Source organism: Anomaloglossus baeobatrachus, chromosome 6 (genome assembly GCF_048569485.1).
Source record: "Anomaloglossus baeobatrachus isolate aAnoBae1 chromosome 6, aAnoBae1.hap1, whole genome shotgun sequence".
NCBI lineage: Eukaryota > Metazoa > Chordata > Amphibia > Anura > Aromobatidae > Anomaloglossus > Anomaloglossus baeobatrachus.
The window spans coordinates 542,980,408-543,008,316 of NC_134358.1; the positions used below are offsets into that span (position 1 = coordinate 542,980,408).

Below are 27,909 nucleotides of genomic sequence, written 5' to 3' on the forward strand. Positions count from 1 at the left end.
CCCGTCGGGACCCGCAACACCCAGGGTAAACGATACAATGGTGGGTCCTGGTGCTAGGGAAAGGGGAGCAGGGTCACCTCCTAAACTCACCTGAGCCTGATTCCTGCACTCCATAACGTCCCTATACGGGTTCTTTCACCCCGTCGCTGATCAGGTGCCGATCCCTGTCTTTCCCTGGACTCAGACCTGTATAGTGCGCAGGGTAGCAGGAATGTTAGTCCTGCTCTAGGTTAAAGACACAGAGAGGATTATACAGACAAAATATAAAAATATAAATGTAAAATATACAGCAATCATACAAAGCACTCCAAACAACAAGAGGTAATAATAAGGAACTGACCAAAGATGAAAACCAAACACGACAAAGGAAGGCAAAACAACACAACTTTCACTCAGCAAATGTTCTCTGAATGGTTTCCTGGTCCACAGCTCACAGGTCCCCTCTAGCGGCAAGCTAAATAGAAACTATCACCAGCGATTACCTGAGCTAGGAGAGAAGTCTTTATAGCAGAGCTAATTAGCAATAGCATCTGGCTATAGCTTTCATTCAGAGTTCAGGAGACCAGAGGATCTACTTACCCCTTACAGCGCTGGATAAAGGAGAATCTGCACAATCACCAGTATTACCCTGAGCAAGTGTGTATGAAGTTGTCCACATTAATTAAAGAAGTTTCCATCTTAAAATTATTTAACCACATTGCCTTAAGGGGGCTTTACACGCTGCGATATCGCTAATGATTTATCGTCGGGGCTTGTGACGCACATCCAGCATCATTAGCGACATCGCAGCGTGTGACACGTACGAGCAACCTTAAACAATCACAAAAGTGGCAACAATCGTTGGTCTTGGAGAGGTCGTCCAAAAAACAAATATCGTTGTCTGCTTAATAGCGATGTTGTTCCTCGTTCCTGCTGCATCACACATCGCTATGTGTGACACCGCAGGAGCGACGAACATCTCCTTACCTCCGTCCACCGGCAATGCGGAAGGAAGGAGGTGGGCGGCATTTTCCAGCCGATCATCTTTGCCCCTCCGCTTCTATTGGACGGCTGCCGTGTGACGTCGCTATGACGCCGCACGAACCGCCCCCTTAGAAAGGAGTCAGATCGCCAGCCAGAGCGACGTTGCTGACCAGGTATGTGCGTGTGACGCTGCCGTAGCGATAATGTTCGCTACAGCAGCGATCACACAATATCGTACACGACAGGGGCGGGTGCTATCGCGCGCAACATCGCTAGCAATTGCTAGCGCTGTTGCAGCGTGTAAAGCACCCTTTACTGTAGACAAAAATAAGAAGCGCTCTCATATTAATAAATTTGGCCCATTTTCGGCAGATTTATGATGGAAATGGAAGTTTGTCTTCCAATGTGCTATATTTTTTTGCAAATTTTTGATGTAAGTTTTAATCCGTTGGCATATTGGTTGATTCTCCCCTCCCACTTACTCCATACACTTTTGTTGTCACTTTTAAAATGTGAAAATGGCTTGGAAGGGGAAGGAAAAATTCTACCTTTTTTCATGAGAAAACTGGAGCAAAACAGAAAATAAAACTCCCAATATGTGATCTGTAAGGAAAACCAAACCACATCAAGTACATTGTTTTTGTGGCCTTTGTCAGGGATAGAGATGAAGCTCTTGATTCCTAATGAATAGATAATGCTTAGAAGGAATATCCATGTTCCACCACAAGTGTTGTATGAAATCTATTTTCGAGATCCCATAGTATAATAAACGTAACGACAAAAGTAAGGTACAAAATGGAAAACACCGCAACAAAACCTTACACTCACCTCAGTGCTACCCTGTTTGGTCATCATATCCGACTCTTCTTTTCCCCTTTGTAAGGCCTATCTACTACCAGAATGTTCACTCTAGACCAGGACTTCCAGCCATGAACAGGCCCCTGAGGTTACTACGCGTCGCACACCGTGACGTCACAGATGTGTAATGCGCACTGACTTTTGAGGCCTGGAACTCCCTGCCTAAAGTCAACAGGTCAAAGATGCGATAGGAGAGGACTAAACGGCGGGCAGCACTGCTCGCTGTCCCTCAAGCTTACATCTGGCAGAAACTTAGTGCTCATGATCGGAAGTCCAGGGGATTCCGGATCATGCGCAGTGCACATACATCCTCCGTCGGCCACCATGAGGAGTGAGGTATGTGCGGCGAAGCAGCGCATTCACTAGCATGTTAGTACGACCACAGGGACGTGCGAACATGCTATGCAGGCCAGCTAGCCAAGGGAACTCACGCCCTTGCGACTAGTCCCTGTCCTCATTAGCATATAATAAACAATCTTTGAAATACTTTTTCTAAAGATCTGTTTATTTATGCTATTGTATACAGGGACTGCTAAGCAGGGATTAGAAAAATGCACACAGAACTGCCCATGGTTCTGGGTGCACGTTGCACCTGACAGGTTCCCTTAAACTACAGTCTGATTTTAGCTACTGACTTTAGGCCAGAACTTGCGGCTGTGACCAACCCTCAGAGGTCACTGTGCATTGCGACTTCATGGACATGCGGCACATCCTGTGAGGTCATGGCTGGAATTCCTGGCCTAGAGTGAACAGGCCAGAACGACGACAGCAGAAAGAAGAAGACTAGATGGTGGGCAGCACTGCTTGCTGTCCTTCATTTGGGTCTTAGGGTTCTTTTTTTGTGCCATCTTAGCTACAGTCTTACTTTAGCTACTGACTTTAGGCCAGGACTTGTGGCCACGACCAACCCTCAGAGGTCACTGTGCGTTGCGACTTCACGGACATGCGGCTTGTCCTGTGAGGTCATGTCTGGAATTCCTAGCCGAGTGAACAAGGCAGAACAATGACAGCAGAAAGAAGAAGACTAGATGGTAGTCAGCACTGCTTGCTGTCCCTCATTTGGTTCTTAGTGTTCCTTTTTTGTGCCATCTTAGCTACAGTCTTACTTTAGCTACTGACTTTAGGCCAGAACTCGCGGCCGTGACCAGGCCTCAGAGGTCACTGTGCGTTGCAACTTCACGTACATGCGGCACATCCTGTAAGGTCATGGCTGGAATTCCTGGCCTAGAGTGACCGGGCCAGAATGAAGACAGCAGAAAGAAGACTAGATGGTGGGCAGCACTTGCTGTCCCTCATTTGGTTCTTAGGGTCCCTTTTTGTGCCATCTTAACTATAATCTGACTTTAGGCCAGGACTTGTGGCCACGACCAGGCATCAGAGGTCACTGTGCGTTGCGACTTCATGGACAATGCTGCACATCCTTTGAGGTCATGGCTGGAATTCCCGGCCTAGAGTGAACCGGCCAGAGCTACGACAGTAAAAAGAAGAGCTCCGGGTTACTCGCTGCCAGCTGTGTGATACTCTTTTTTTTCGACCACTCACCGAAGTAAAGATTTGACAAAAACCAGAAAGGTGATTAAAGACTCAAACACGAGTGTTGGCTTCAAGAATTACCGTACTTTAGAGAGATGTGGCTTGTTGTAGCTTTTCACCTCCAAGGCTGCAATGATGGTTGGTAGTACAAGCTAAAAATTCGATAAATTGGGTGTCTTGTCTTTGACAAATCTAAGAGAAAGAAGAAGTTGACTTTTTAAATTTAAGGTGCCTGCCTGTGAGGCCATTACCGCACTCGATAGAAAGTAATAATGAGCAGAGAGTCTATGAAACAGCTTTACTCTTCATAAGACCGGCCGAGGACGGCATTACTCACTCTGTCTAATGACAACGTGACCTCGGCACTGGAAGGAGTAATTGGCAGCAAGTACCGGTTTGTTCAATTCTAAGCTTTGTCATTCTCTTATTGGAAATATTAAGCTATGAACAAGGTTTTATTTTTCACATTTTATTCCTATTAATTTAACCAAAGAAAAAAAATAGAAGAACGGTACTTTCACCTAAAAAACTCCTCTGTTTAGGTTTGTTCTTTAGAGTCCGTGACTGCAGTGTACATCGGTTTATTGATGGTGATAATATTGTACATTCAGTCACTGTCATAAACATGTTATTCTATATCTATTAAAGAGGATCAAATCGATGCTATGAAAATCGAATTACAGTCTAATTTTATAACATTTGCAGCTCATTGCAAAATCAAGCAATCTGCTATTTAATTTGTGCAAATTACCCAACAATTGCCCACTGCTTTGTAACACATTGCAGTTTGCATCAATCATAGAGGCTGACATGACTTCAGCCACAACCATGCTGCATTCCCCGTAATGTAGAAAAAAGGGGAGCCAGCACGATCTGAAATTGGCATGCATCATATAAAAGTTGCAAATTCACAGATTTATTCCAACTGTACTACAATAAAAAATGAGATTTTTAGCAAATAATTGATCAATTCTTTGAGCCACCCCTGCCAACGTCACGGCAAATCTCAATAGGGGGGTCCTACACTATATTATGTATTTCATGTGCCATGCGGTCTCCTAGATGAAGTTAAAAGCAGAACCATAATGGAGCACACATACCTGTAACCTGTATATATAGCCGCTTCTATGTTGCAAAAGAGGCAATTATGGATAGAGACCAGCCTAGGTCCCAGCATGTGGAGCAAGCTCTACACATACCAGGACTATATCAGAACTGACCCTCCCAGTGCCAGACAGCAACCATTGATAAAGGCGGACCAGATCCAAGTATGGTGCTTAATTAGCATTGCCTGTGGAAAGGGGTGAGGCAACTGAATGTGAACAGCTACCCACAGGAGGAATACATTGCAAACCAAAATCAGGCATGCATAGCATGGTGGTGGTCGGCCACCAGAAAATTGTAGCATAACTACAGTCATAACAGACTAATTAAGCACCATACTTGGATCTGGTCCGCCTTTATCAATGGTTGCTGTCTGGCACTGGGAGGGTCAGTTCTGATATAGTCCTGGTATGTGTAGAGCTTGCTCCACATGCTGGGACCTGGGCTGGCCTCTATCCAGAATTGCCTCTTTTGCAACATAGAAGCGGTTATATACAGGTTACAGGTATGTGTGCTCCATTATGGTTCTGCTTTTAACTTTATCTAGGAGGCCGCATGGCACATTAAATACATAATATAGTGTAGGACCTCCCTATTGAGAATTGCCGTGACGTTGGCAGGGGTGGCTCAAAGAATTGATCAATTATTTGCTAAAAATCTCAATTTATATTTTCGTACAGTTGGAATAAAGCTGTGAATTTGCACTTTTTATATGATGCATGCCATTTTCAGATAGTGCTGGCTCCCCTCTCTCATTCCCCGTAATGTGTTGCAGTTATCATATCACATGGTTCAGTGCACCTAATCAGGAGTGACCAATATAAAAGCCAAAGCAAGGAATGCAGCAGCCACTTGAAGATAATTTTAAGATAACAATAATATATTTATTCACTTATATAGAGTCATTAATTCCATAGAGCTTTACATACATTGGCAAACACTGTCGCCATTGGGGTTCACAATCTAAACTCCCTATCAGTTTATCTTTGGAGTGTGGGAGGAAACTAGAGAACCCCGAGGAAACCCACGCAAACACGGGAGAGAACATATAAACTCCTTACAGATGTTCTCCTTGGTAGAATTTGAACCCAGGACCCCAACGCTGCAAGACTGCAGTGCTAACCACTGAGCCACCGTTTTGCCCATAGATAGTGAGAGGACATCAGAGTTCACAGTTCAGCAATAGGCAGAGAAATAAATCCCTAAAATATTGGACAAATACTCCAGATTGTAATGTGTTGTATAGCTAAAGTACTGAAGAAGATGAGGGTGTTAGTCTAGGCGTAATACAGAGATTACATTGATAGGTGGGAGGGAGAGATATAGAGGAGGTGCCAGTAGCAGTGCCAGTGTTATTTATCAGTGATGGGGTGTATTTGGCATATATTCTTCTGCATTTGAATTACACATTTTTTTTATGCACTGACAAGTAGTAGCAATACAGAGCAATGATTTTTAGGCCTCTTTCACTCGTCAGTGAAAAACACACACATTTTGCACTGACGTGATAAAGGTACGTAAGTCCCTCCGTGTGCTGTGATTTTAGCACACGTGTGATCTCCGTGTGCTATCCATGATAACAGATGGAGATCAGGCACTGATACTCACCTGTGCACGCCGCTGCTGTCCATGGTGCTGAAGTCTCCCGTGTTGCTGTGTCTGGCCGCCACGGTTTTCCCTCTGCAGCTACTTCTGGGTTGGCTGTGCAGTGCATATGCATGAGTATAATTAGCTGGCCTGGAAGCAGGAGAGAGCAGCAGCTAAAGACAGCATTGCTGGAGACGGGTGAGTTTAAAAAGCTTTTTATTTTAAATATGTGATTTTTCTGGTATGTTTTTCATGGATTACACCATAGTGTGGTCCGTGGGACATCAGTGATGCTAGAAAAAAATGGACTTGTCTCTGTATGGAGCACACGGACACGCGAGTACGCTGCACAGTAACACGTCAGTGAGAAATCACTGATGTGTGCGCAGACCCATTAATTTTAATGGGTCTGCGTATGTCTATGATTCTGGTACATATAAAAATTGCAATATACGTACCAGAATCACTGACGTGTGAAGGGGGCCTTACAGAACAAAAAACATACCATGGTTAAGAATGTGGCAGCAGCACCACAACAGGCACATATACAGGCGCTAGTTCTATTAAACCCAGGCCTCAATTGGCCTCTTTTGCCTTCAGCAGGTGCATTATTGATGAGGAATCAGTGGAGGTCACTATGGAATATATGTCATATCAATTATCTGTCACAGCAGCATGATGTTACCTCTGAAAGTGACACCATCAGTTTGAGTCAGGGTTCTACACAGAACGTTCTGCCTGATCACCAATGACAGAGGGATAATTTTAAGACCATCTTTTTATAGAAAAAAAAAAACCAGGAAAAGTCTGTGTCTCCATTTCTAAGATGAGGTCATTTTGACATTACTAAGATGGTGTTTGTGTTAAACAGATTGAGAGGGGTTGTTTACCATCCTAGGAAACCTTAGATTATTATACAAAACTCTTCAAGGAAAATTGGAGTAACTGCAATTCACAACAAATTTGTTCAACACAAATAGAACCTGGAGCATTTGGATTTCTTAACATTTGATCATCTCTAACTTTTGTCTCTATATATGAGAAACATTGCACCTCCTAGTTAAGCGACTTCTATTTTAGGGGTAATTAATGGTATTCTTTATTAAAGAATGGATTTTTTTCAAATATTGTTAGAAATTAACAGAAACAAAGGGTTCTCAAAGCAAATGTACCACTAAATATTTCCGTTTTTTTGTGATATTTCATACACCCAACAATCAGGGAAACCTAGACAAAAAACAATCACAAATGCAATAATTAATCTTAAAATGTTGCGACTGCTGCACGTATAGCCAATATAACATAACATTTTTCAGCAGTTTTACCTTTTTTCAAGCGGTTTTACAGTACAGTTTTTACAGTGGTTTTACATTTTTTTTCTTGGAAAAAGTCAGTATAACATTTTATGAAGTCAGTTATGAGAAGATTGCAGGTCGCTATCCTTTACTGATCTGAATTCTAGGTTATGACTCTTGTTTTTCTGAATAGTTGAAGTCTTTAGGTCAAAATCCATGTTTACTAGAATAGCTGATCTCTCTGATTGCCATTTCCTATTGTTGGGGGACCTATATGGACTTGTGGGGGACCTATATAGACTTGCACAAGATCAATCTTCCTACAGAGTATTTATCAAGTTGCCATAGCTCGAGATCGAGCTGAAGGCTGTTAAAAGGAGAAGAATTGTTGGATGAGCTAAGTTCTTCTGAATAGTTGCAGTCCTTGTGTCATAGTCCTTCAGTACTTTAAATGAATAGCTGTAGTCTCTAATTTCTGGGTTATAGTTGAGGCTCTTATCAATAATCATGATATTTGATTTCAGGGTTAAAAACTAATTTGTTCTCTGATCTCTCATTTATATTCCAAGTTCTTCGAAAGAGTTGCAGTCTTTCTCTCATAGCACATGTTTTCATGAATAGCCACAACTTTTGATTTCATGGTCCAAGTTCTGTAGAAAACTCACAGCCAAAGTCTTCACAATCAGCATCAATTTTTATCATTGAGTTACAATCAAGGTCCTCAAAATAACTGCAATCTCCAAACCCTGGGTGATTATCCAAGTTCTTCTAATATACTGCCATATTTGTGTCCATGCCCAAGATCTTTTGAAATACTACAATTTCTAGGTCATAGTCCAAGTTCTTAAAAGAGATATTGCTCAACTTCTTAAAAATTGGTAATTTTTTTGGGTTACAGTTCTAACTTCTAATAATGAGTATCTGCCATATTTAGATCATGTTCTAACCTCTAACAAAAAGTGAATATCTCAGCTCTTTGACATGGTTTCAGTTTTCATAAAAATCTTTCACCTTTGAGCTATAGTCCAATAGCTGCAGATCTGATTTCTAGGTTGTGGTGAAAGGTCTAAAGGGTGCTTTACACGAGACGATCTATCGTGCGATAGATCGTCGGGGTCACGGTTTTTGTGACGCACATCTGGCATCTCTTGCGACGTCGGCCTGTGTGACACCTCCTGGCGACGCAGTATCGCTCACAATTCGTGAGTCGTGTACTCGTCACTAGGTTTCATAAAATCGTTTATTAAACATGGCGCCGGTTGTTCATCGTTTCCGTGGCATTACACGTTGCTCCGTGTGACACCCCGGGAACGATAAACATCGCTTACCTGCATCCCGCGGCTCCCGCCGGCTTAATGGAAGGAAGGAGGTGGGCATGATGTTTACATCCTGCTCATCTCCGCCCCTCCGCTTCTATTGGCCGGCTGCCGTGTGACATCTCTGTGACGCCGAACGTCCCTCCCACTTCAGGAAGTGGATGTTCGTCACCCAGAGCGAGGTCGTCCGGAAGGTAAGTGCGTGTGACGGGGGTTAAACGAGTTTGTGCGCCATGGGCAGCGATTTGCCCGTGACGCAAAAACGATGGGGGCGGGTACGATCGATTGTGAAATCGCACAATCGGTCGTCCCGTGTAAAGCAGGATTTAACCCCCCCACCCCTGCAATCTTTGGATACTGATCTTAAAAGCAATCTCATATCTCTTGGCTTGAGAAGGACGAACCAGCAGAACCGGTGGGTCTGGCCAGACTTACAAATAAATAAATAAAAAAGGCCTTTTCAGAAATGGCCTTTACCCAAACTTGAGCCTGGACCCTGAACCCTATATAAGTTTATGGGGACCTGAACTTAAGTGCAATAAAATGATGAAATGGTGGTAGTAAAGGCTAGAGGGCTGCAAAATTAATCACAATGGGGATTAAGGCAGGACAATTATACTTATCAAGTTTCTGCATGGCTTTCACAGTGCTTACGGGTCTGTTTTAATATCTTATGAATATTCACTGCTTCCCCACCCACCCGCTGTGACAATATCTGTGATTGGTTGCTGTCAGACAGCGCCTCCACCCTCTGTACCGATGTCTGTGATTGGTTGCTCTCACTAGCTTTCTGTGTCCCCGAAGTGGAGTGTAAAAATAAAGAAATAATTGGAAAAATGACATAGGGTCCCCCATATTTAACACCCAGCGCAAATAAAGCAGACTGCTGAAGACTGCGGCCCCCAGCTATGTGCTTCATCTTGGCTGTATATCAAAATACAAGAGACTGCACCCGGCTTTTTTTAAATTATTTAAATAAATATTTTATTTAAATAAATAACTTAACAAAACGGCGTGAGATCCCACCCAATTTTGATACCCAGCCATGATAAAGCAGACAGCTGGGGGCTGGTACTCTCAGGCGGTGGATGCCCATGTTTGGGCCCTTCCCAGCCTAAAAAAATAGCAGCCTGCAGCCGCGGAAAATCCATTAGAAGTGCCAATCCTGGCACTTACCTGGCTCATCCTGATTATCCCACAGCAGTGGCAATCAGGGTACTATAAGGGGTCAGTTAATGACAGCTGTGATTTGTCAAAAAAAATCACTGCTGCCAAAAAAGCCCTGGATTAGTAATGGGTAGGGGTCTATTAGACCCCACTCCCATTACTAATTGTGTAAGTAAAAATACACAGAGAAAAATTCTTTATAAAAAAAAACCCCAAAACAAGATACTTGTTTTACAATTTATTAACCCCTAAAACACCTCTGCAGTATAGCAAAGTGCAGGGATAAATGGTTGGCATACAATTGACTATTTCTAATGAAGAACAAGGTACATGTAAAAATTCAAAATAGATTTTTGCAATATTATCAAATACAATTTTTTATGTGGTTTTTATATTTTTTTCTACTTAGCGGAATGCATGTTTGACTCGTGGTTAATTTTTGTAGTTTTTGTTTGTAAGTGATGGAAGACAACTACTCCAAATATTTGGTCCCTTCTGCTGTTACTATTTCTGCATTATGTGAATCTATCATGGTTTGAGTGTCCTGTCTTTTACCTGGAACGGTCCAGCCAGAATAAAATATGCCAAATCATCTTTAATTAAGTCTGGTGTCTGGCAGATGGTGCCGCAGTTCTTTGATTGTGCTTAGTAGCTTAATATACCGGAAATACTACGTTACCTTAGGCCTTCTTAATTCAATTATTCTGCGGCCCGAGTTATTAAAGGGTTTAGCTAAGTGATTTTTCTAAACCTGAGCAATTAAAATTTTCTAACTAAACGTGATGATAATCATTATAGTGTATAATTATCCTCATTATATTTATGTGGCGTACATAATGCACTTCGTAAAAAAAAAATTGCCTTGTCTCTTCCATCAACAGAACATAGGCTCAGCACCCATGCAAATCATATGGACATATAGCGGAACTGAGCTAAAAATGGCCAAGTGTACACCGCCATACCTTTACCGAGGAAATGCTTCAAGTGCATACGATAGTGTTTCCGTATACTATATGTGCATTTAGCATTGCTGATCCAGGAACAGTCAGAAATACCAGTTCCCATCTATCCTCTTTTCTGTGACTGTCTTTGACTTTTTATCTTAGAGATGATAGAATATTTAGACATTCAAACTCATCTGTTTTACCAGGGAAATAGATTTGTAACGAATCGATTCACCATGAATTGAGAATACTCCATTTCTTCCAATTATTCTGAAAAAAATGTGTATGTGGGATTGAAATGCATCAGCACTATAACCACAATGCTAAAACAAACAGTTGCTGCCAGATGTGTTAGTCCCAGGCCCTGCCTCCCAGACACAGTGACTCTCCTCCATCACAGACACAGTGACTCTCCTGCCTAACAGACACAGTGACTCTCCTCCATCACAGACACAGTGACTCTCCTGCCTCACAGACACAGTGACTCTCTTGCTTCACAGACACAGTGACTCTCCTGCCTCACGGACACAGTGACTCTCCTGCCTCACGGACACAGTGACTCTCTTGCTTCACAGACACAGTGACTCTCCTGCCTCACGGACACAGTGACTCTCCTGCCTCACGGACACAGTGACTCTCCTGCCTCACGGACACAGTGATTCTCCAGCCTCACGGACACAGTGACTCTCCAGCCTCACGGACACAGTGACTCTCCAGCCTCATGGACACAGTGACTCTCCTGCCTCACGGACACAGTGACTCTCCTGCCTCACGGACACAGTGACTCTCCTGCCTCACGGACACAGTGACTCTCCTGCCTCACGGACACAGTGACTCTCCTGCCTCACGGACACAGTGACTCTCCTGCCTCACGGACACAGTGACTCTCCTGCCTCACGGACACAGTGACTCTCCTGCCTCACGGACACAGTGACTCTCCTGCCTCACGGACACAGTGACTCTCCTGCCTCACGGACACAGTGACTTTCTTGCCTCACGGACACACTGACTCTCTTGCCTCACGGACACAGTGACTCTCCTGCCTCACGGACACAGTGACTCTCCAGCCTCAAGGACACAGTGACTCTCCTGCCTCAAGGACACAGTGACTCTCCTGCCTCAAGGACACAGTAACTCTCCTGCCTCACGGACACAGTGACTCTCCTGCCTCACGGACACAGTGACTCTCCAGCCTCAAGGACACAGTGACTCTCCTGCCTCAAGGACACAGTAACTCTCCTGCCTCACGGACACAGTGACTCTCCTGCCTCACGGACACAGTGACTCTCTTGCCTCAAGGACACAGTGACTCTCTTGCCTCATGAACACAGTGACTCTCTTGCCTCACGGACACAGTGACTCTCCTGCCTCACGGACACAGTGACTCTCCTGCCTCACGGACACAGTGACTCTCCAGCCTCACGGACACAGTGACTCTCCTGCCTCACGGACAGAGTGACTCTCCTGCCTCACGGACACAGTGACTCTCCTGCCTCACGGACACAGTGACTCTCCTGCCTCACGGACACAGTGACTCTCCGTCCTCAAGGACACAGTGACTCTCCTGCCTCACGGACACAGTGACTCTCCTGCCTCACGGACACAGTGACTCTCCTGCCTCACGGACACAGTGACTCTCCTGCCTCACGGACACAGTGACTCTCCTGCCTCACGGACACAGTGACTCTCCTGCCTCACGGACACAGTGACTCTCCTGCCTCACGGACACAGTGACTCTCTTGCCTCACGGACACAGTGACTCTCCAGCCTCACGGACACAGTGACTCTCCAGCCTCACGGACACAGTGACTCTCCTGCCTCAAGGACACAGTGACTCTCCTGCCTCACGGACACAGTGACCCTCCTGCTTCACGGACACAGTGACTCTCTTGCTCAAGGACACAGTGACTCTCCTGCTGCACAGACACAGTGACTCCCCTGCCTAACAGACAGTGACTCTCTTGTTTTCCAGACACAGTTATTCTCCTGCTACACAGATACAGTGACTTTCTTGTTTTCCCAGACACAGTGACTCCCCTGCCTAACAGACACAGTGACTGTCCTGCCTCATGGATACAGTGACTTTTTCCTCACAGACACAGTGATTTTCCTGTGTCACAGACACAATGACTTTCCTGCCTCACGAACACAGTGACTCTCATCTCTTTATTCTCCATGAGTTAAAAATGAATTATTCTTCTTTTCCTCACGCACTAATCTTTTTTACTGCTCTGCTTTCACACTATCTGTACAATTTCTTTAGTCTTTTATGGCTTTCTTTCGCTATCCCTATGGCTATTCCCTAAGTTGTGATATATTTTTATTATCGCGATTCACCCCAAAATGGCTGCTGCATTCCCTGCCTCTGCTTTCAAACAGGCTATAAAATTCCATCCTGATTGGCTCTGCTATGGGAAAGCTTGCCTGTCCGAGACCAAGTTTATGGGATCCTTTATTGGTTGATGCAATCTTCTGCAAAAATGATGTTGACCATTTAGGTCATTTGCACAAAGAGAAACGAATATTACTTACATTTGTAGCACCCCAGGTGGTCGGGCGAAAATACTTATCACCAAGCCGGTGAGAGTCAGGGGATTTCATGGGTGGCCCTGCCCGGTTTCATGACCCTGAGGTGTACACCATGCTGGCGACCCCTTTTGACTCAAACCTAGCTGTTCCACGGTAAACGAAGAGCAACCTGTTTGTGTGTATGAGTTGTGTAAAGCGGTCTTTGCACGCTACGATTTCGCTACAGCGATCTCATTGGGGTCACGGAATTTGTGACGCACATCCGGCCGCTGTAGCGATATTGTTGTGTGTGACTCCTAGGAGCGATTTTGGATCGTTGCTAAAACGTCCAAAATCGCTCCTCGTTGACATGGGGGTCCACTCCCAATTGTTGCTGGTGTCGCTGGGGCTATGTTGTTGCTCGTCCCTGCGGCAGCACACATCGCTTTGTGTGACGCCGCAAGAATGAGGAACATCTCCTTATCTGCCGCCGGCCACAATGCGGAAGGAAGGAGATGGGCTGGATGTTTGTCCCCTTTTATTGGGCGGCCACTTAGTGACGTCGCTGTGACGCCGAACGGACCGACCCCTTAGAAAGGAGGTGGTACGCCGGTCACAGCGACGTCGCAGGGCAGTTAAGTACATGTGACGGGGTGCGCGTTTTTTTGCGCGACAGGCAGCGATATGCCCCTTTTGCAAAAAAAATGGGGGCGGGTCTCATGCTAGCGATATCGGGACCGATATCGTAGCATGTAAAGCCACCCTTAGTGAAACCGGCACCGACCTCCTCTGGACTTGGGTTGAGTACTGCACCTTAAGTGAGGTGCAGTACCCTGTCACGACTGAAGCCTCAGGGGCGCCACACATTTAGCAAATTCCTAAAAAAATGTAGATTAATTCTAGATTAATTAGTTCTTATGTAATCTGTATCAATCTGTTCAGCAATTTATCAGTTAATCTATCATTTATCTATATCTATTGATTTGTCTATCATTTATATACCCGTCTGTCTAACGACTTTATCTCTGTCTATCCATTGATCTTTGTATCTGCCAATCAATCTCTATCCTTTAGAAATGAGCAATTTGATTCATGCGGCTCTGGTCTGGTTTCAGGACGGGTGCTTTGTAGCAGCCGATCCTCAGTTCTGCACTTTGGGGGGGCCTAGGGATGCAGGAGCGATATTAGACCAGGGCACGGTGAGTCATATCTTTTCAACCTATTTCAGCACTGTTGGTGCCTGTGACCCTAAACCAGCTAAACAATGAGTTTACACAGTAAACCATGGGAGCAGCAATATATAAATGCAGATAAATGACGTCTTCATCTCTTTTTACTGATGAGACTTTATATTCTCTGATCTTTGTTCTTCTGAGTACATATCAATACAATAAAGGCCGCGCCGATATCTATACATCATTGCTACGTGTGCCGTCACTGAACTATTCAGTGCAGCTTTGAACTTTTAAAGTGCGGCATCCTAAGTACTGTGTTTTGCAATAAATGTTCGTGCGACTATTAGCGCAGCTGGCGAGGTATTTTCATCCTACTGATAGAAGTAAATTACTGCTCAACAAATATTTTCTTGCTTACGTCTCCCTTTCCCCCTTTAATTTGGATGAAATAGTCACAGAGTGCTTTTTCTGTTCCAATTTGCAAATGCTTTTAAGTCGACCATATTTTCCATCCATTAAAAGCTTTGTGAAGTTATCAGTGCCGCACGCCGCAGTGCACTAACCGGGTCTCTGTGTTTTCTGCCCACAGCTTTACAGCAAGCTGAAGTGTGATGATTCCGCGCTCCTGGAGCACGTCGAGCAGATACTGGGCGACCTGGGGGGAGAGGAGGCGCCTGGAGACTCGGATGCCGAAGACGCTCCTCTGGAGAATATCGGAGATGATTTTGTGCAAAGCAGCGAGGATGAAGCCATGGAGGCCTGATATCAGTATCTTTTCTATATCTGGGAAACCGTCTTTAAAAAGAAAAAGTGACCATAAACCCAATAAAAAGTGTGTTTCTATGTTTTATCTAAAATGAGTACGACATATTATTAATACTTGCCACAAGAGATGAACAAAATCAATTTGTTCAGAATTTCCCTAAAATTTGGGATTCTAGAAAATCCAAATTCTTTGGGATTCAAAACGCAAAACACATTCACCTGTCGTAGGTCCTCAACTGTATCATGAGGACTATGGGATAGCGGGAAATCAGGGCTTCTAAACTGTCCCTCAAGCTAGGGAACCTTCCTCAGGGATACTCCTGATGGTGGAGAGGTCTGAGTCGCCTTTCTGGCCCTGCTCCTGACCAGTCCTGATTTGATTCCACTCCCATTAGTGAGGGACAGGATAGGATTTTGATTAAACCCACAGATAAAGCCAAACAAGGGAAAACTGACTCCGTATGCCACCAGGTTCTTCACACAGGTCTTCTGGTCTTGCTGCACTTATAATAATAATCTTTATTTCTATAGTGCCAACATATTCCGCAGCGCTTTACAATTCAGGAGGCTCATATACATATACATATCATATACATAAACATATACAAACAGGTAACAATTATAGAAGATACAATATTTAAAAGGAAAAATGGCAACCCTGCTCGTGAGAGCTTACAATCTACAATGAGATGGGGGGAGGGGCAAAGTACAAGTGGTTATTTACAATGACAATCCAGCCATATCATGGGGGATAGATAATGGCTTCTTGGGCCAGTTGGCTAGAGCCGTGAGATGCATTTGGGTGCCATGGAGCTTGACGTGGGGTTATGTTCTGAGAAGTTGTAGAGTGATTAGGTGAAATTAGTTTGGCTAGGGAGTGTGATAGGCCGCCCTAAAAAGATGCGTTTTTAGGGAGCGTCTGAAGCAGAGTAAGTGGTGATTTGTCCTCACTTCTTGGGGTAGAGCGTTCCAGAGGTTTGGTCCAGCTCGGAAGAAGTCTTGGATTCGGGAGTGGGAGGTTCGAATTAGTGTGGATGTTAGTCGAAAGTCATTTGCAGAGCGTAGAGAACGGGTAGGATGATAGACAGAGAGGAGGGTGGAGATGTAGGGGGGTGCTGCACTGTGGAGAGCTTTATGCCCACGTGATCACGTGGAGGGGGGCAAGTGACACAAATCATTACGTCACTGACGATGCCATTTGTATCAGAGGAATTGAAAACCGGTGATCAGGCGGTGTAAGGAATTCATTGAGGGCCTAGGACATATTTCTTTACCCGTTTCCGCACACGTTTTTACTTTGGGGTCTGGAGAGACCTCAGAGCATCATATACAATTTTACTCCTGATTTTGCTTTCTGATTCTACAGCATCTGCTTGAAACTAATTTCAGAAGATTCGCTCATCTCATCTTTCACAACTCTTCTACAGACTGACTGGTGACTTTGCTGATTTCTATAGAACTAAGAAGCTTCATTATAAAAACGCTCAGCTATAAGGAAACCATAGGTTCCGTGCACACCATCATGGCTTCCAATTCCAAGAGATCCATCTTCACCTCACACTTTGTCTTTTCGAATTGAAAAAATTCAAAACCAAGAGAATGCAACAAAAGCCTTCCAAAAAAGAAGAAATGTGAACAGAGCCTTATATCTTTAATGATTTTAGCCTATAGGTAAAAACAGTGTTTCATTCACAGTCAGATTTTGGAAATGGTGATGAATTATAATTTTAAGTTTATTAGGAAGCTACATCACATTGACCCATATCTATTTTGGTCATCATTACTTAAAGGGAACCTGTCACCAGATTTGGGGCCTATAAGCTGCGACCACCAACAGTTGTCTCTTATATACAGTATTCTAACATGCTGTGTATATAACAGTACAGGCCGCTGTGTAGAACTTAAAAAATACTTTATAATACTCGCTTAGAAGGTCGCTCCGGTGTACAACAGTCGGATGGGTGGCGCCGTTCTCTGGAACCGATGCCTCCCCTTTCGGCCATCTTGGTCTTCCTTCTTCTGAAGTCGGTGTGCATGACGCGTCCAACGTCATCCACACTCGCCGGCATTGAGGTCCTGTACAGGCGCACGTTGATCTGCCCTGCTCAGGGAAGATCAAAGTATTGTAGTGCGCCTACGCGCGACCGGCGAGTGTGTATGACGTAGGACACGTCATGCACACAGGCTTCAGAAAGAGGACGGAGATGGCAGAAAGAGGAGGCACCTGCAACCGGAGAAACAAGACGCCCATAAGGCCCAACTCCACCACACAGCGCGACCGTTAGGTGAGTATTATAAAGTGTTTTTTATGTTCTACACAGCGGCCTGGGCTCTTATATACAGCATGTTAGAATGTTGTATATAAGAGCCGGGTGGGGGCCGCAGCTTATAGGCCCCAAAACTGATGACAGGTTCCCTTTAAAAAAAACACAGTCCAAATTATGCACTGATTAGTTTCTTAATGTCTTTTATGTGCTCTGAACTTAGTTTTTCTGATACAAGGTTCCAACTTCCCTGAATAGATGTAAATGTAAAGCTAGTTGCCACCACTAGAGGAAGCATGTGCACTTGTGACGCCCTGGACTAGCCAGGTAGTCACAGACATAACATCACACACACCCCGTCCCCTGGATAGTCTACATCAGTCAAACAAAACCCTTGTTGCCTCCCTCCAGGGTCTGATGTCCACACCAGGTGCGGCGGAGCCAGGCGGTTGGCCCCACCTACTGAAGAGTTCACAGGCCTGGAGGGGGGAAAAGTAGGGCAGTTAAGTTTGGAGTTCAGTGGAAGTGGAGTTGAGTTTTGGAGTGGAGAAACTGCTAGTGTCTGGGTCGGAGCCGGTGGTGGCCGTCTACAGGAGGTGGTGCAAGTCAGTGGAACCGTAGCCCGGGGATGGGCGGTGGCCAGCCGGTACCGAGCCGGGGAGCAGATTTGTACCAAGCACAAAGGCAGGGCCATCGGACCCCGACTAGGCTAGGAGCCGCCGACAATGGTCAAATCCGAGAGTGACCGGAACCCCAGGGATTTCCTAACACCCAAGACCCGACAGAAGACAACAGTCCACATAGTGAGGATAAAAAGCCACCGCCATAAGCTAGAGATCCAAGGGCCAGCGCCTGCGGGCAAAACGAGCTCCTTCGGTACATACACGCCGGGGAGCGGACTACCATTGGGCAACCATCGGAGTCAGTACATACACAACGGTGCAGGGAAAGACAGCCACCATCAACCTGTCCGGGGAGACCAAAGACACTGCAGCCGGCTGCGGGACCCATCCATCCAGCCGTTTGGTTTACCAGAGACTCTGTGAATCTGTGCCTGAGTGAGTACAACAGTGCCATCCAGCACCGAGCCGCGCTCTCTCCGCAACCCTGCACCCCAGCTACCCTGCCTCCCCGTATCACCACCGGGCCCCGGGATCCCCAACCCCTACCCACGGAGGGGGAACCAACATCCTAGCTGCTCCCTGCCATCGCTCCCGGGATCCCTGTCACCAGCAGCGGTGGTGCCCATTATCACCACGACCCGTGGGTGGCGTCACGGACTATCTCCCCAAACAAACCACCCCCTTTTCACTCGTGGGCGAGGAGCGCTGCTCGAGTCCCCGGGTCCGGCCAACGCTCGAGCCACCGAGCAGCAGCAGCCCCGGACCCGAGCGTAGCAAGCGCGGCCCCTCCGCCCGCGACACACTTACTGGTTAGGACGCTGCAAGGTGATATGGAGCATGCTTTTAAAGGGCTTTTCTGGGACTTTTAGGGTGTGTGCTCACTGAGTTTTTGATGCTGTGTATTTTTGCAACATCAAAAAGCCAGCGTCTTACAGTTCCAGGAAAGTGGATGGGATTTATAGAAATCTCCAGCCCACTGCACTTCTTTTTACTCTGCGTAAATTGACCTGCGGCACGGGTTTTCAAATCCGCAGCATGTCAATTACTTTTGCGGGTACGTTACGTTTTCTGTGCAGATTTTTCTCATAGACTTGCCTATTAGACTTGCGTTTTTAGTGCGTTTTTGCAGCGGAAACTCAAAAACACGTAATCCACACCTAAATATATAAAAGTTTTGTCAAAGCCAAATACCAAAATGTATAAGTAAATACATGACACACCAACAAAACCGCAGAGTCAAAAACATGATGAAAATGCAATTAACCTAATTTACATAATATATGCAAAAAATCTGCAACATCAAAAGCTCATTGTGGGAATGGAGCCTTAAGGCCACTTTACACACAGCTAGCTAGCGATGTCGCTGTTGAAAGCACCTGCCCCTGTCGGTTGTGCGTCACGGGCAAATCGCTGCCCGTGGCGCACAACATTGCTAGGACCCATCACACGTATTTGCCTTTCTAGAGACGTCGCTGTGGCCGGCGAACCGCCTCCTTTCTAAGAGGGAGGTTCGTGCGGCATCACTAAGCGGGCGCCCAATAGAGGCGGAGGGGCGGAGATGAGGAATATCCCGCCCACCTCCTACCTTCCTCATTGACGGCGGCCGCAGGTATGATGATGTTCCTCGTTCCTGTGGTGTCACACGTAGCGATGTGTGCTGCCGCAGGAACGACGAACAACCTGCGTCCTGCAGCAGCAACGATAATGGGAATAGGAACGACGTGTCAACGATCAACGATTAGGTGAGTAATTTTGATCATTAACGGTCGTTCCTGTGTTTCACACGCAACGATGTCGCTAACGATGCCGGATGTGTGTCACAAATTCCGTGACCCCAACGACCTCTTGTTAGCGATGTCTTTGCGTGTAAAGCGGCCTTTAGATTCTCTCTAGAGGTGGCTGCAAACCCGCTTGTAATTTTTATACATGCAGCAAATTTGGAGCTCTGTATCAGAGAAATGAAGCTTTGATCAATATAAAGATATAGTACAAAAAATAATCAGCACATATTATAGGCCCAGTGGTGGACACAGACCTAAAAGGGTCCCTGTGCAAGGACAGTATATGGGCCCTTTGCAGCCCAAGAGCTCATCAAAAAGCACAACCCTCCAGCTTTGGAGATAGAAAATGGCCCCTTTACGTCTTGGGCCCCTGTGCAGCTAAACAAGTTACACCAGTGATATGTCCACCCCTCTATGGGCCTATGCATCAATGCTGTCTAAAAGAAAAAATAATCCGTGCCAACTATAGACACTTATCAAGGCTCAATTTTCATTATTTGAATGGTAAAACAAAAATAAAAGCTGCACTATGATCGGTTACAGTCCTGTAAGTACTCTGTGACCTTCTGCCCTGGCCGAGATTTTGGGCAAAGGCCATTATTCCTGTGGTTGGCACATGTGCAGTAAGGTCTTGATGACTATAGAGCTATCAACCATGCCGCTGCCCTCAGGAATGATTGCACTTGTGCAAAATCTTGGGAGAGGAAGTGTGTCGCCCAGGGATAGGGGGTACTCATATCCGGGCCAAGGGGTCACTTCTGTAGGTATCACAGTGGCGTGACCCAGTCTGTGATCCCAGGCTCCACAGCAAAAAGGGGATTAGGTAAGGGAGATTGTCCGTGACGCCACCCGTGGGTTGCGGTGATGAGATGGTGGCACCGCCGCTGCCCCTGGGGACCGTGCCCGGGACTGGTGGTGTGGGGCAGCAAGGTGGAATCCCCTCCACGGGTAGGGGAGGTGTAGTCCCGGGGCCCAATTGGGAGTTGTGGTGGTGGCAGGGATAAGGAAACTCACAGTTCGGTTGTCTTGGTGTTGGATGAAGCTAGGCTGATGTGTGTGGTCAGGAAACAGAGTCCTTTGTAAACCAACTTGCTGGTGACCGTGAGCCTTTTGGAGGGGTGTGCTGGTCCCACACACGGTGCAATGAGCAGGAGCCCTCTTTCATTGCACTGCACCTTGTCGTCCGCTTAGCTCCTCTGGTTGGAACGAGGGAAGTCCACTTCCCTGCACTATTCCGGGCTCCCGTTCACAATGCCGGAGGGCCACTACCCTACCCCGGTCCACTTCGGGTCCCCTCCTAGAGCCTGACTTGTTCCCGCAGGCCAGGGGCTCCAACCCCTGACCGCTCTGCTCCTTTCTCTGCAGCCCAGGAGACACACTCCTAACTGCTCTGCTGCTCTCCTCCGACTGACTGAGCTCCTCCCCTGCTGCTCTTTTCAGCTCCTAACTGGGGGGAGGGGCGGCTGCTCATATGCACTATGTGGGTGTGTGTGTGTGTAATCCCAAGGAGGAAGCGATTCCTGTACCCTTGGTGGGGGGTACAGTCATCTGTGACTACCTGGTTTTGCCAGGGCGTCACAGCAGCAGGTGACAGAGTAGAGTGATCTGTCAGTCACTGGCAGGAGGCCGGCGGTGGGAGGAGGAAGAGGGAGAGAGGGCGGAGAGCTGTAACCCTAGGACAAGTTCCCTTAACTTAGGCTCATTTGCATAAAAATTTGGTGATGGATTTCAATAAAACGGAGACACGGATACTTTTTTTTAAAAAAGTCACAATGTTACTGATTTAATACAAACTTAAAAAGAGCAAAGTCCAATGTCCCCGAATGTGTCGGCTTTGGATTGAATATTAAAAACATGTTTCTTATATGGTATCAAAACTATAAAGGAAGGACTAAGCATAGTCATCTCCTAGTAATATTGAAAATAGATCTAAGTTTTGGACTCCCACGCAGTGTAAAGAGCATCTGTTTCCGGCATCCCGGAATCTACTGCTTTTGATTAATTCAATCAACGGTTGTCTGATATTGCTGCTTTCCTGTTAGCTCTCAGGCTGTTTAATACTGAATCTCCCTTGCTTTACCCATTGGTACTGTCTTTGGCCAAATTTCTCTGTTTCTCCAATAACCCCCCAAAATATGGTGGGAATTCAAAGATTTTTATGGCATAAAAAAAAAAATTGCACATTTAGGCACACACCATTTATATGCAGAAATTTTCGGCTTCTTACCACTCAACATTTTTCAAAAAAAGTCTAGAATCGTCAAATTTTGAAGCCCAAGTCAACAGAAATGCACCAAATATATTAAGGATAGTGAGTCTTGTTAGAAAAAAAGAAAAAAAAAGGCATTTTTAGTCTGGTGTATAATAAATATGCTCCAATATTTTGATTTTTGTCCCTTAGCATGAACAGATGTGTCCAAACTTTTGACCAATACAGTATGTCCATTGGCTTTTCATGACATAAAATAGCTTTGTCAACTATGAGTGAAAGTCGCCAAACAATGACATTCGATGAACACATATGTCTAGGTTTTCAATAAGAAAACCTCCATCTATTGTGCACTTATGTGGCATTTATTCTGGTTGTACCATTGGATAAGGGGTATCTTCCCACCAAACCTGAGCACCTGGACTCTAAAGAGCACTATTTCAATGGGAGCAGTGGTCAATCATGCCCATCTTTGCTCCATTTTTTCTTAATGGGAATGATGAAGACTAGCTGACTGATGTGCCCAACTACCTCTGGTGGTCCTATAGAGAAGTGATCCCCAACTCGAGTCCTCAAGGCCCGCCAACAGTGCATATTTTCAGGATTTACCTAGCATTGGTTAGGTGTTGGAATCATCCCTGTGCAGACACGAGGATCAGTGGGTGCTCTTCAGAATGACTGCACAGACCAGGGCTCATCCCTCTGACACTTCCACTCCTTGCCCGTGGGCAAAACACTACTCAGGCAACACAGGGTGAGGGAACCACACATTGGTAAGACTTTATTGGTTCTCCAACAGGCAAAAACATACCCTACATTCCCAGCAAGAACACAAGATGGTACAAGCGACAGAGTGTTACCCTTCTGTTGGTCCATCGGGGATTAGAATCTTCATGACTTCGCCTCTTCCAAGCGACCGAGTTGTACCAACCTGGGTTCTCCAAGCGTATTTGTGGGCTCAGCTTTGAGCAATGAAGCTGTTCTGTGATCCTTTATCTGGAACCGAGGATCCTAAGCTGAAGTCCTGTAGAATGAATCTTGAATCAGTTCTTGTGGGCCTTGAGGACCGGATTTGGCAACACTACTATAGAGAATGAATTGATCGGAAGCATGCATTATTGACCACTGCTCTACTAAAGCATGGGTCTACAAAACCTTGGTCTTCCGAAGTGGTGGCAATCCCAGGGTGAACTTCCAGCGATTGGGGAGGAATAACTTCTAAACAATGCTTTTTAAGTTAATTATTGTAATGCAGGGGTGTAGAAAGTCTACTGAGAGGGCTACGGGCACAGGTGCCAAGAAGACGCATCAACAAACCACTTTGCCTTGTATTAGGACAAAAACTGAACCTTTGCCCTAAGACAATGGAAAGACTAAGAAAAGAATGTGAAGTGCAGTGTTTTCTTGTACAGTAGTGTTCAAAACAATAGCAGTCCAATATGACTAACCAGATTATTCACTGTTTTGGTATAAATTATATTACCACGTGTCAAACAATTTACCAGTTGGTGCAGTAGATTCTTACAAAACCCCTAGACTTTGTTATGATCAGGAGGTTTTTGAGTCTGTGTATTAGAATAATTAAGTGAAGGGGAGTGTTCAAAAAAAATAGCACCGAGGAGTTAAATTAATGAGGTCAATCATTCTGTGAAGAAACTTGAGAATCAGGTGGCCCTTTTTTAAGGGTGAAGCCGGCCCATGTTGTACATGCATTTCTCCTTGAAAGCCTGAAAAATATGCGTCATTCGAGACAGTGTTCAGCAGAAAAGTGTACTTTTATTAAAAAGATGATTTGAGAGGGTAAAACTTATAAAGAAGTGCAGACAATGATCAGCTGTTCAGCTAAAATGACCTCCAATGCTTTAAAGTGGAAAGCAAAAACAGAGAGACGTGGAAGAAAACGTAAGACGACCATTCGAACGAATGGAAGAATAGCCAGAATGGCAAAGGCTCCACCAATGATCAGCTCCAGGAGGATCAAAGACGTCTCAAGTTACCTGTAAGTGCTGTGACACGGTTTTGTGACGCAACAGCGATGTTGCTAGCGATGTCGCTGTGTGTGACATCCAGCAACGACCTGGGCCCTGCTGTGGGGTCGCCGGTCATTGCTGAATGTCCTGGGCCATTTTTTGGTCGTTGCTCTCCCACTGTAAAGCACACATCACTGTGTTTGACAGCGAGAGAGCAACAACTGAATCTGTAGGGAGCAGGGAGCCGGCTTCTGCGGACGCTGGTAACCAAGGTAAAAGCGCTTTGCTTGGTTACCCGGTATTTACCTTTGTTACCAGCGTCCGCAGCTTCTAGAAGCCTGCTCCCTGCACACGTAGCCAAGGTACACATTGGGTAACTATAAGCAAAGCGCTTTGCTTAGTAACCCGATATGTACTATGGTTACCAAGCACAGCGTTGTTACACGGGTCGCTGGTGGCTGATCTCTGATCGCTGTGGAGATCTGCCTGATTGACAGCTCACCAGCAACCATGTAGCGACACTCCAGCGGACCCTGCCAGTTCAGATCGCTGGTGTGATCGCTGGAGCGTCGCTAAGTGTGACGGTACCTTTAGAAGATGCCTATGTGAAGCTAATCTAGTAGCAAGAAGTCCCCGCAAAGTCCCACTGTTAAAAAAAACCCCAAAAAACTGAAGCAGATAAATTTGCCAAAGAACACATCAACTGACCTAAAGAGAAACATTTTGTGGACCCATGGAAGCAAAATTGTTCTTTTTGGGTACAAGGGCCGCAGACAGTTTGTCAGGCGACCCCCAAACTCTGAATTCAAGCCACAGTACACTCTGAAGACCGTGAAGCATGGTGGTGCAAGCATCATGATATGGGCATGTTTCTCTTACTATGGTGCCGGCCTATTTACCACATACCGGGGATCATGGACCAGTTTGTACATAACCAAATACTTGAAGAGGTCATGTTGCCTTACGCTGAAGAGGAAATGTCCTTGAAATGGGAGTTTCAACAAGACAACGACCCTAAACACACCAGTAAACGAGCAATATCGTGGTTCCAGTCCAACAATATTGAGGTTATGGAGTGGCCAGCCGAATTCCCGGACCTTAATCGAAATCCGATAGAACACTTGTGGGTTGACATAAAAAATTCCCTTTCTGAGGCAAAGCCAACAAATGCAAATAAATTGTGGGATTTAGTCACAGCATCCTGGGCTGGAATAACAGGTTACAGGGGCCAGACGTTGGATGACGCTATGCAACATAGATGTGAAGCAATTCTAAAAAAACTGCAGTTATACAACTAAATATTAGGTTAGTGATTCACAGCAATGCGAAATTCTAAGTAAAAAGAGGACAGATGTTGAGTATGTAAAGACAAATGCAGATACTGCTATTTATAAGAACAGCCCAATGTTATTTTTTTGATATTTTCTGTAAAGTACCGTATTTTTTGTTTTATAAAACTCTCCCCAAATTTAGAGAGAAAAAAAAGGTAAAAAAAAAATGGGGTCCGTCTTATACTCCGGTGTTGTTTTACCGGAGGGGGTTGGCAGCAGTGGTGGAGTGGAGTCACAGGAGGCAGGGGTGGTGCTGGTGGGGTCTGTCCTGGCAGTGGCAGGGTCCTTCCTAGCAGCGGAAGCTGCGGTGGCTGTGTTGAGGAGGCCTGTGCGGCAGGTGTCCCAGAAGCTCGGTCGGCGGTCATGGCTTCAAAGAAATGGCTTCAGACGAGTGCTCCATCTGCGCATGCGCTGACTCCGGGTGCCATCATTTGAACCCACAGCATCTGGGATACCTGATGCACTGACGCAGCAGGACACGTGGGTTTCACACAAGCAGGATTTCCACTGGAGGCTGTTGCACTCCTCCCCGAGAAGAGCCTCCTCTAATTCAAGCCTCCTAACGGCAAAATCTGCTACCAATCCAGAGGATTTCTCTGACCACCCATTTCCACGAGGACCTTTTCCATTGGTTCGGTTTTCTACGACTAGTGGACTTGTTTGCCCCCCACAAGCAGGCGCACCGCCTCCACAAGTGATTTAACACTACCTACCGAATGTGGGGTACACAGATGACTACTTGTCACAATTACACCATATCGTAATCCTGCTTTCTACCTCTGCCCAAGGCTTGTAATGGGACATTTCTCGAACCCTTTGGTCAACGTTTATTTTTACTGTGTAGAGTACATGCGTGTCACCTCCTCATCTCCATTTTTGGAACTCCTGCTTACATTGGATTGTCCGACCTGATGAAGGCCAGTAGGCCGAAACGTCGTGTTTCTAGCGGACACTTTGTCATTGTACAGCACTTTTACCAATAAAAATATCAAGGTATAAATCTATCTGTATTCTTGTGAACCTGTTTTTGGGGGATATTTGCAGTGTGCCGGAGTTTACTTTTTTGTGACTTTTTTTCCTCCTGAGCACCTCACTAGGTGATGCTAGGTCTTCTTCTATTATTTTGAACACAAATATATCTAAATTGATTGACCAGGACATCGAGCATCATTTTGCAGCTTTCGCTGTGTTTGGAGGTTATGACATGACGGCGCTCCAGATCTGTACGTGATAACTAATGTCAAGTACTTGCGTGGTTATCGGACTAGGACTATTATATATATCCACCGTATATATTCCCTGCCACATACCAGAGGCAAGAAGTGCGACAAATGATACCCAGCACAAATCATTGTGGATGAGGACATAAGCCCAGATATCCGGAAACATCATTCCTTTTACCGAACATGGTTTATGGAGTAGTATATATAGCAATATATATTGGATGGGATATAAATCCGGTGTATTTTTCCCCTTAAATACAACAAGCAGGTTTACCGTCCTGAAGAAGTTGGGGGATTTATGGAGCGCAGCGTAGTTTGCGTCTGTGACTTTGAGGTGCGTTACAAAGTATATTTAGTTGTATACCAAGGTTAAGGTCAGTGTAATTCCATTGCTGGAGCTGCATTTTTGTGGCGAAAGCAGAGAAGTAACAGAATTTAGAGGCCGTTTCCTCTGACCCGAGAGGTTATTGAGTAATTCTTTTAGACCGGAGGGATCTGGAAATGATATTGCTGAACATGTACAAGAAACTTCATAGATGGCAGAGCATCAGCAAATATTTTACAACCCACAACACAGCCGGGATTTTTTTTTTTTTATTATTTTTTTTTTTAAGGCAAAATAAATAAATGAACACTGCAAAGGTTGCAGGCCCAGGGCGATGGCTGATATATAAACTCTCATAAAGAATCCATGAAGAATGGGAACCTTTCTCTGCACGCTTTGCCCTCTTCTCCACACATTAGAGAATTTAAAGGAAAATTCCAATCGCTACATCATTTGATATGTAGAACGTGAGAAATAAGGTGTTAATTTATATAGTCCCAGCATACTCCATAGCGCTGTACAATAGGCAAAGTAAAATAAATATAAGAGCTAGCACTCTACAGGAGAGATGACCCTGCACGTAAGAGCTGACACTCTACAGAAGAGAGGACCCTGCACATAAGAGCTGACACTCTACAGAAGAGAGGACCCTGCACATAAGAGCTGACACTCTACAGAAGAGATGACCCTGCCCATAAGAGCTGACACTCTACAGAAGAGAGGACCTTGCACATAAGAACGGGCTCTCTACAGAAGAGATGACCCTGCCCATAAGAGCTGACACTCTACAGAAGAGAGGACCTTGCACATAAGAACTGGCTCTCTACAGAAGAGATGACCCTGCCCATAAGAGCTGACACTCTACAGAAGAGAGGACCTTGCACATAAGAACTGGCTCTCTACAGAAGAGAGGACCCTGCACATAAGAGCTGGCACTCTACAGGAGAGAGGACCCTGCGCATAAGAGC

The 27,909-nt window shown here is 45.4% G+C and overlaps 1 protein-coding gene across 1 annotated transcript in view; it reads left to right on the forward strand.

The window, feature by feature from the left end:
- Positions 1-15,282, forward strand: part of LOC142243978 (uncharacterized) — a 608,163-nt gene extending 592,881 nt beyond the window's left edge. The window contains exon 11 of the mRNA XM_075316165.1: positions 15,040-15,282. Within this exon, the coding sequence (XP_075172280.1) occupies positions 15,040-15,213 (174 nt within the window). The 3' untranslated portion in view covers positions 15,214-15,282. The remainder of the gene's footprint in view (positions 1-15,039) is intronic.
- The last annotated feature ends 12,627 nt before the right edge of the window (positions 15,283-27,909 follow it).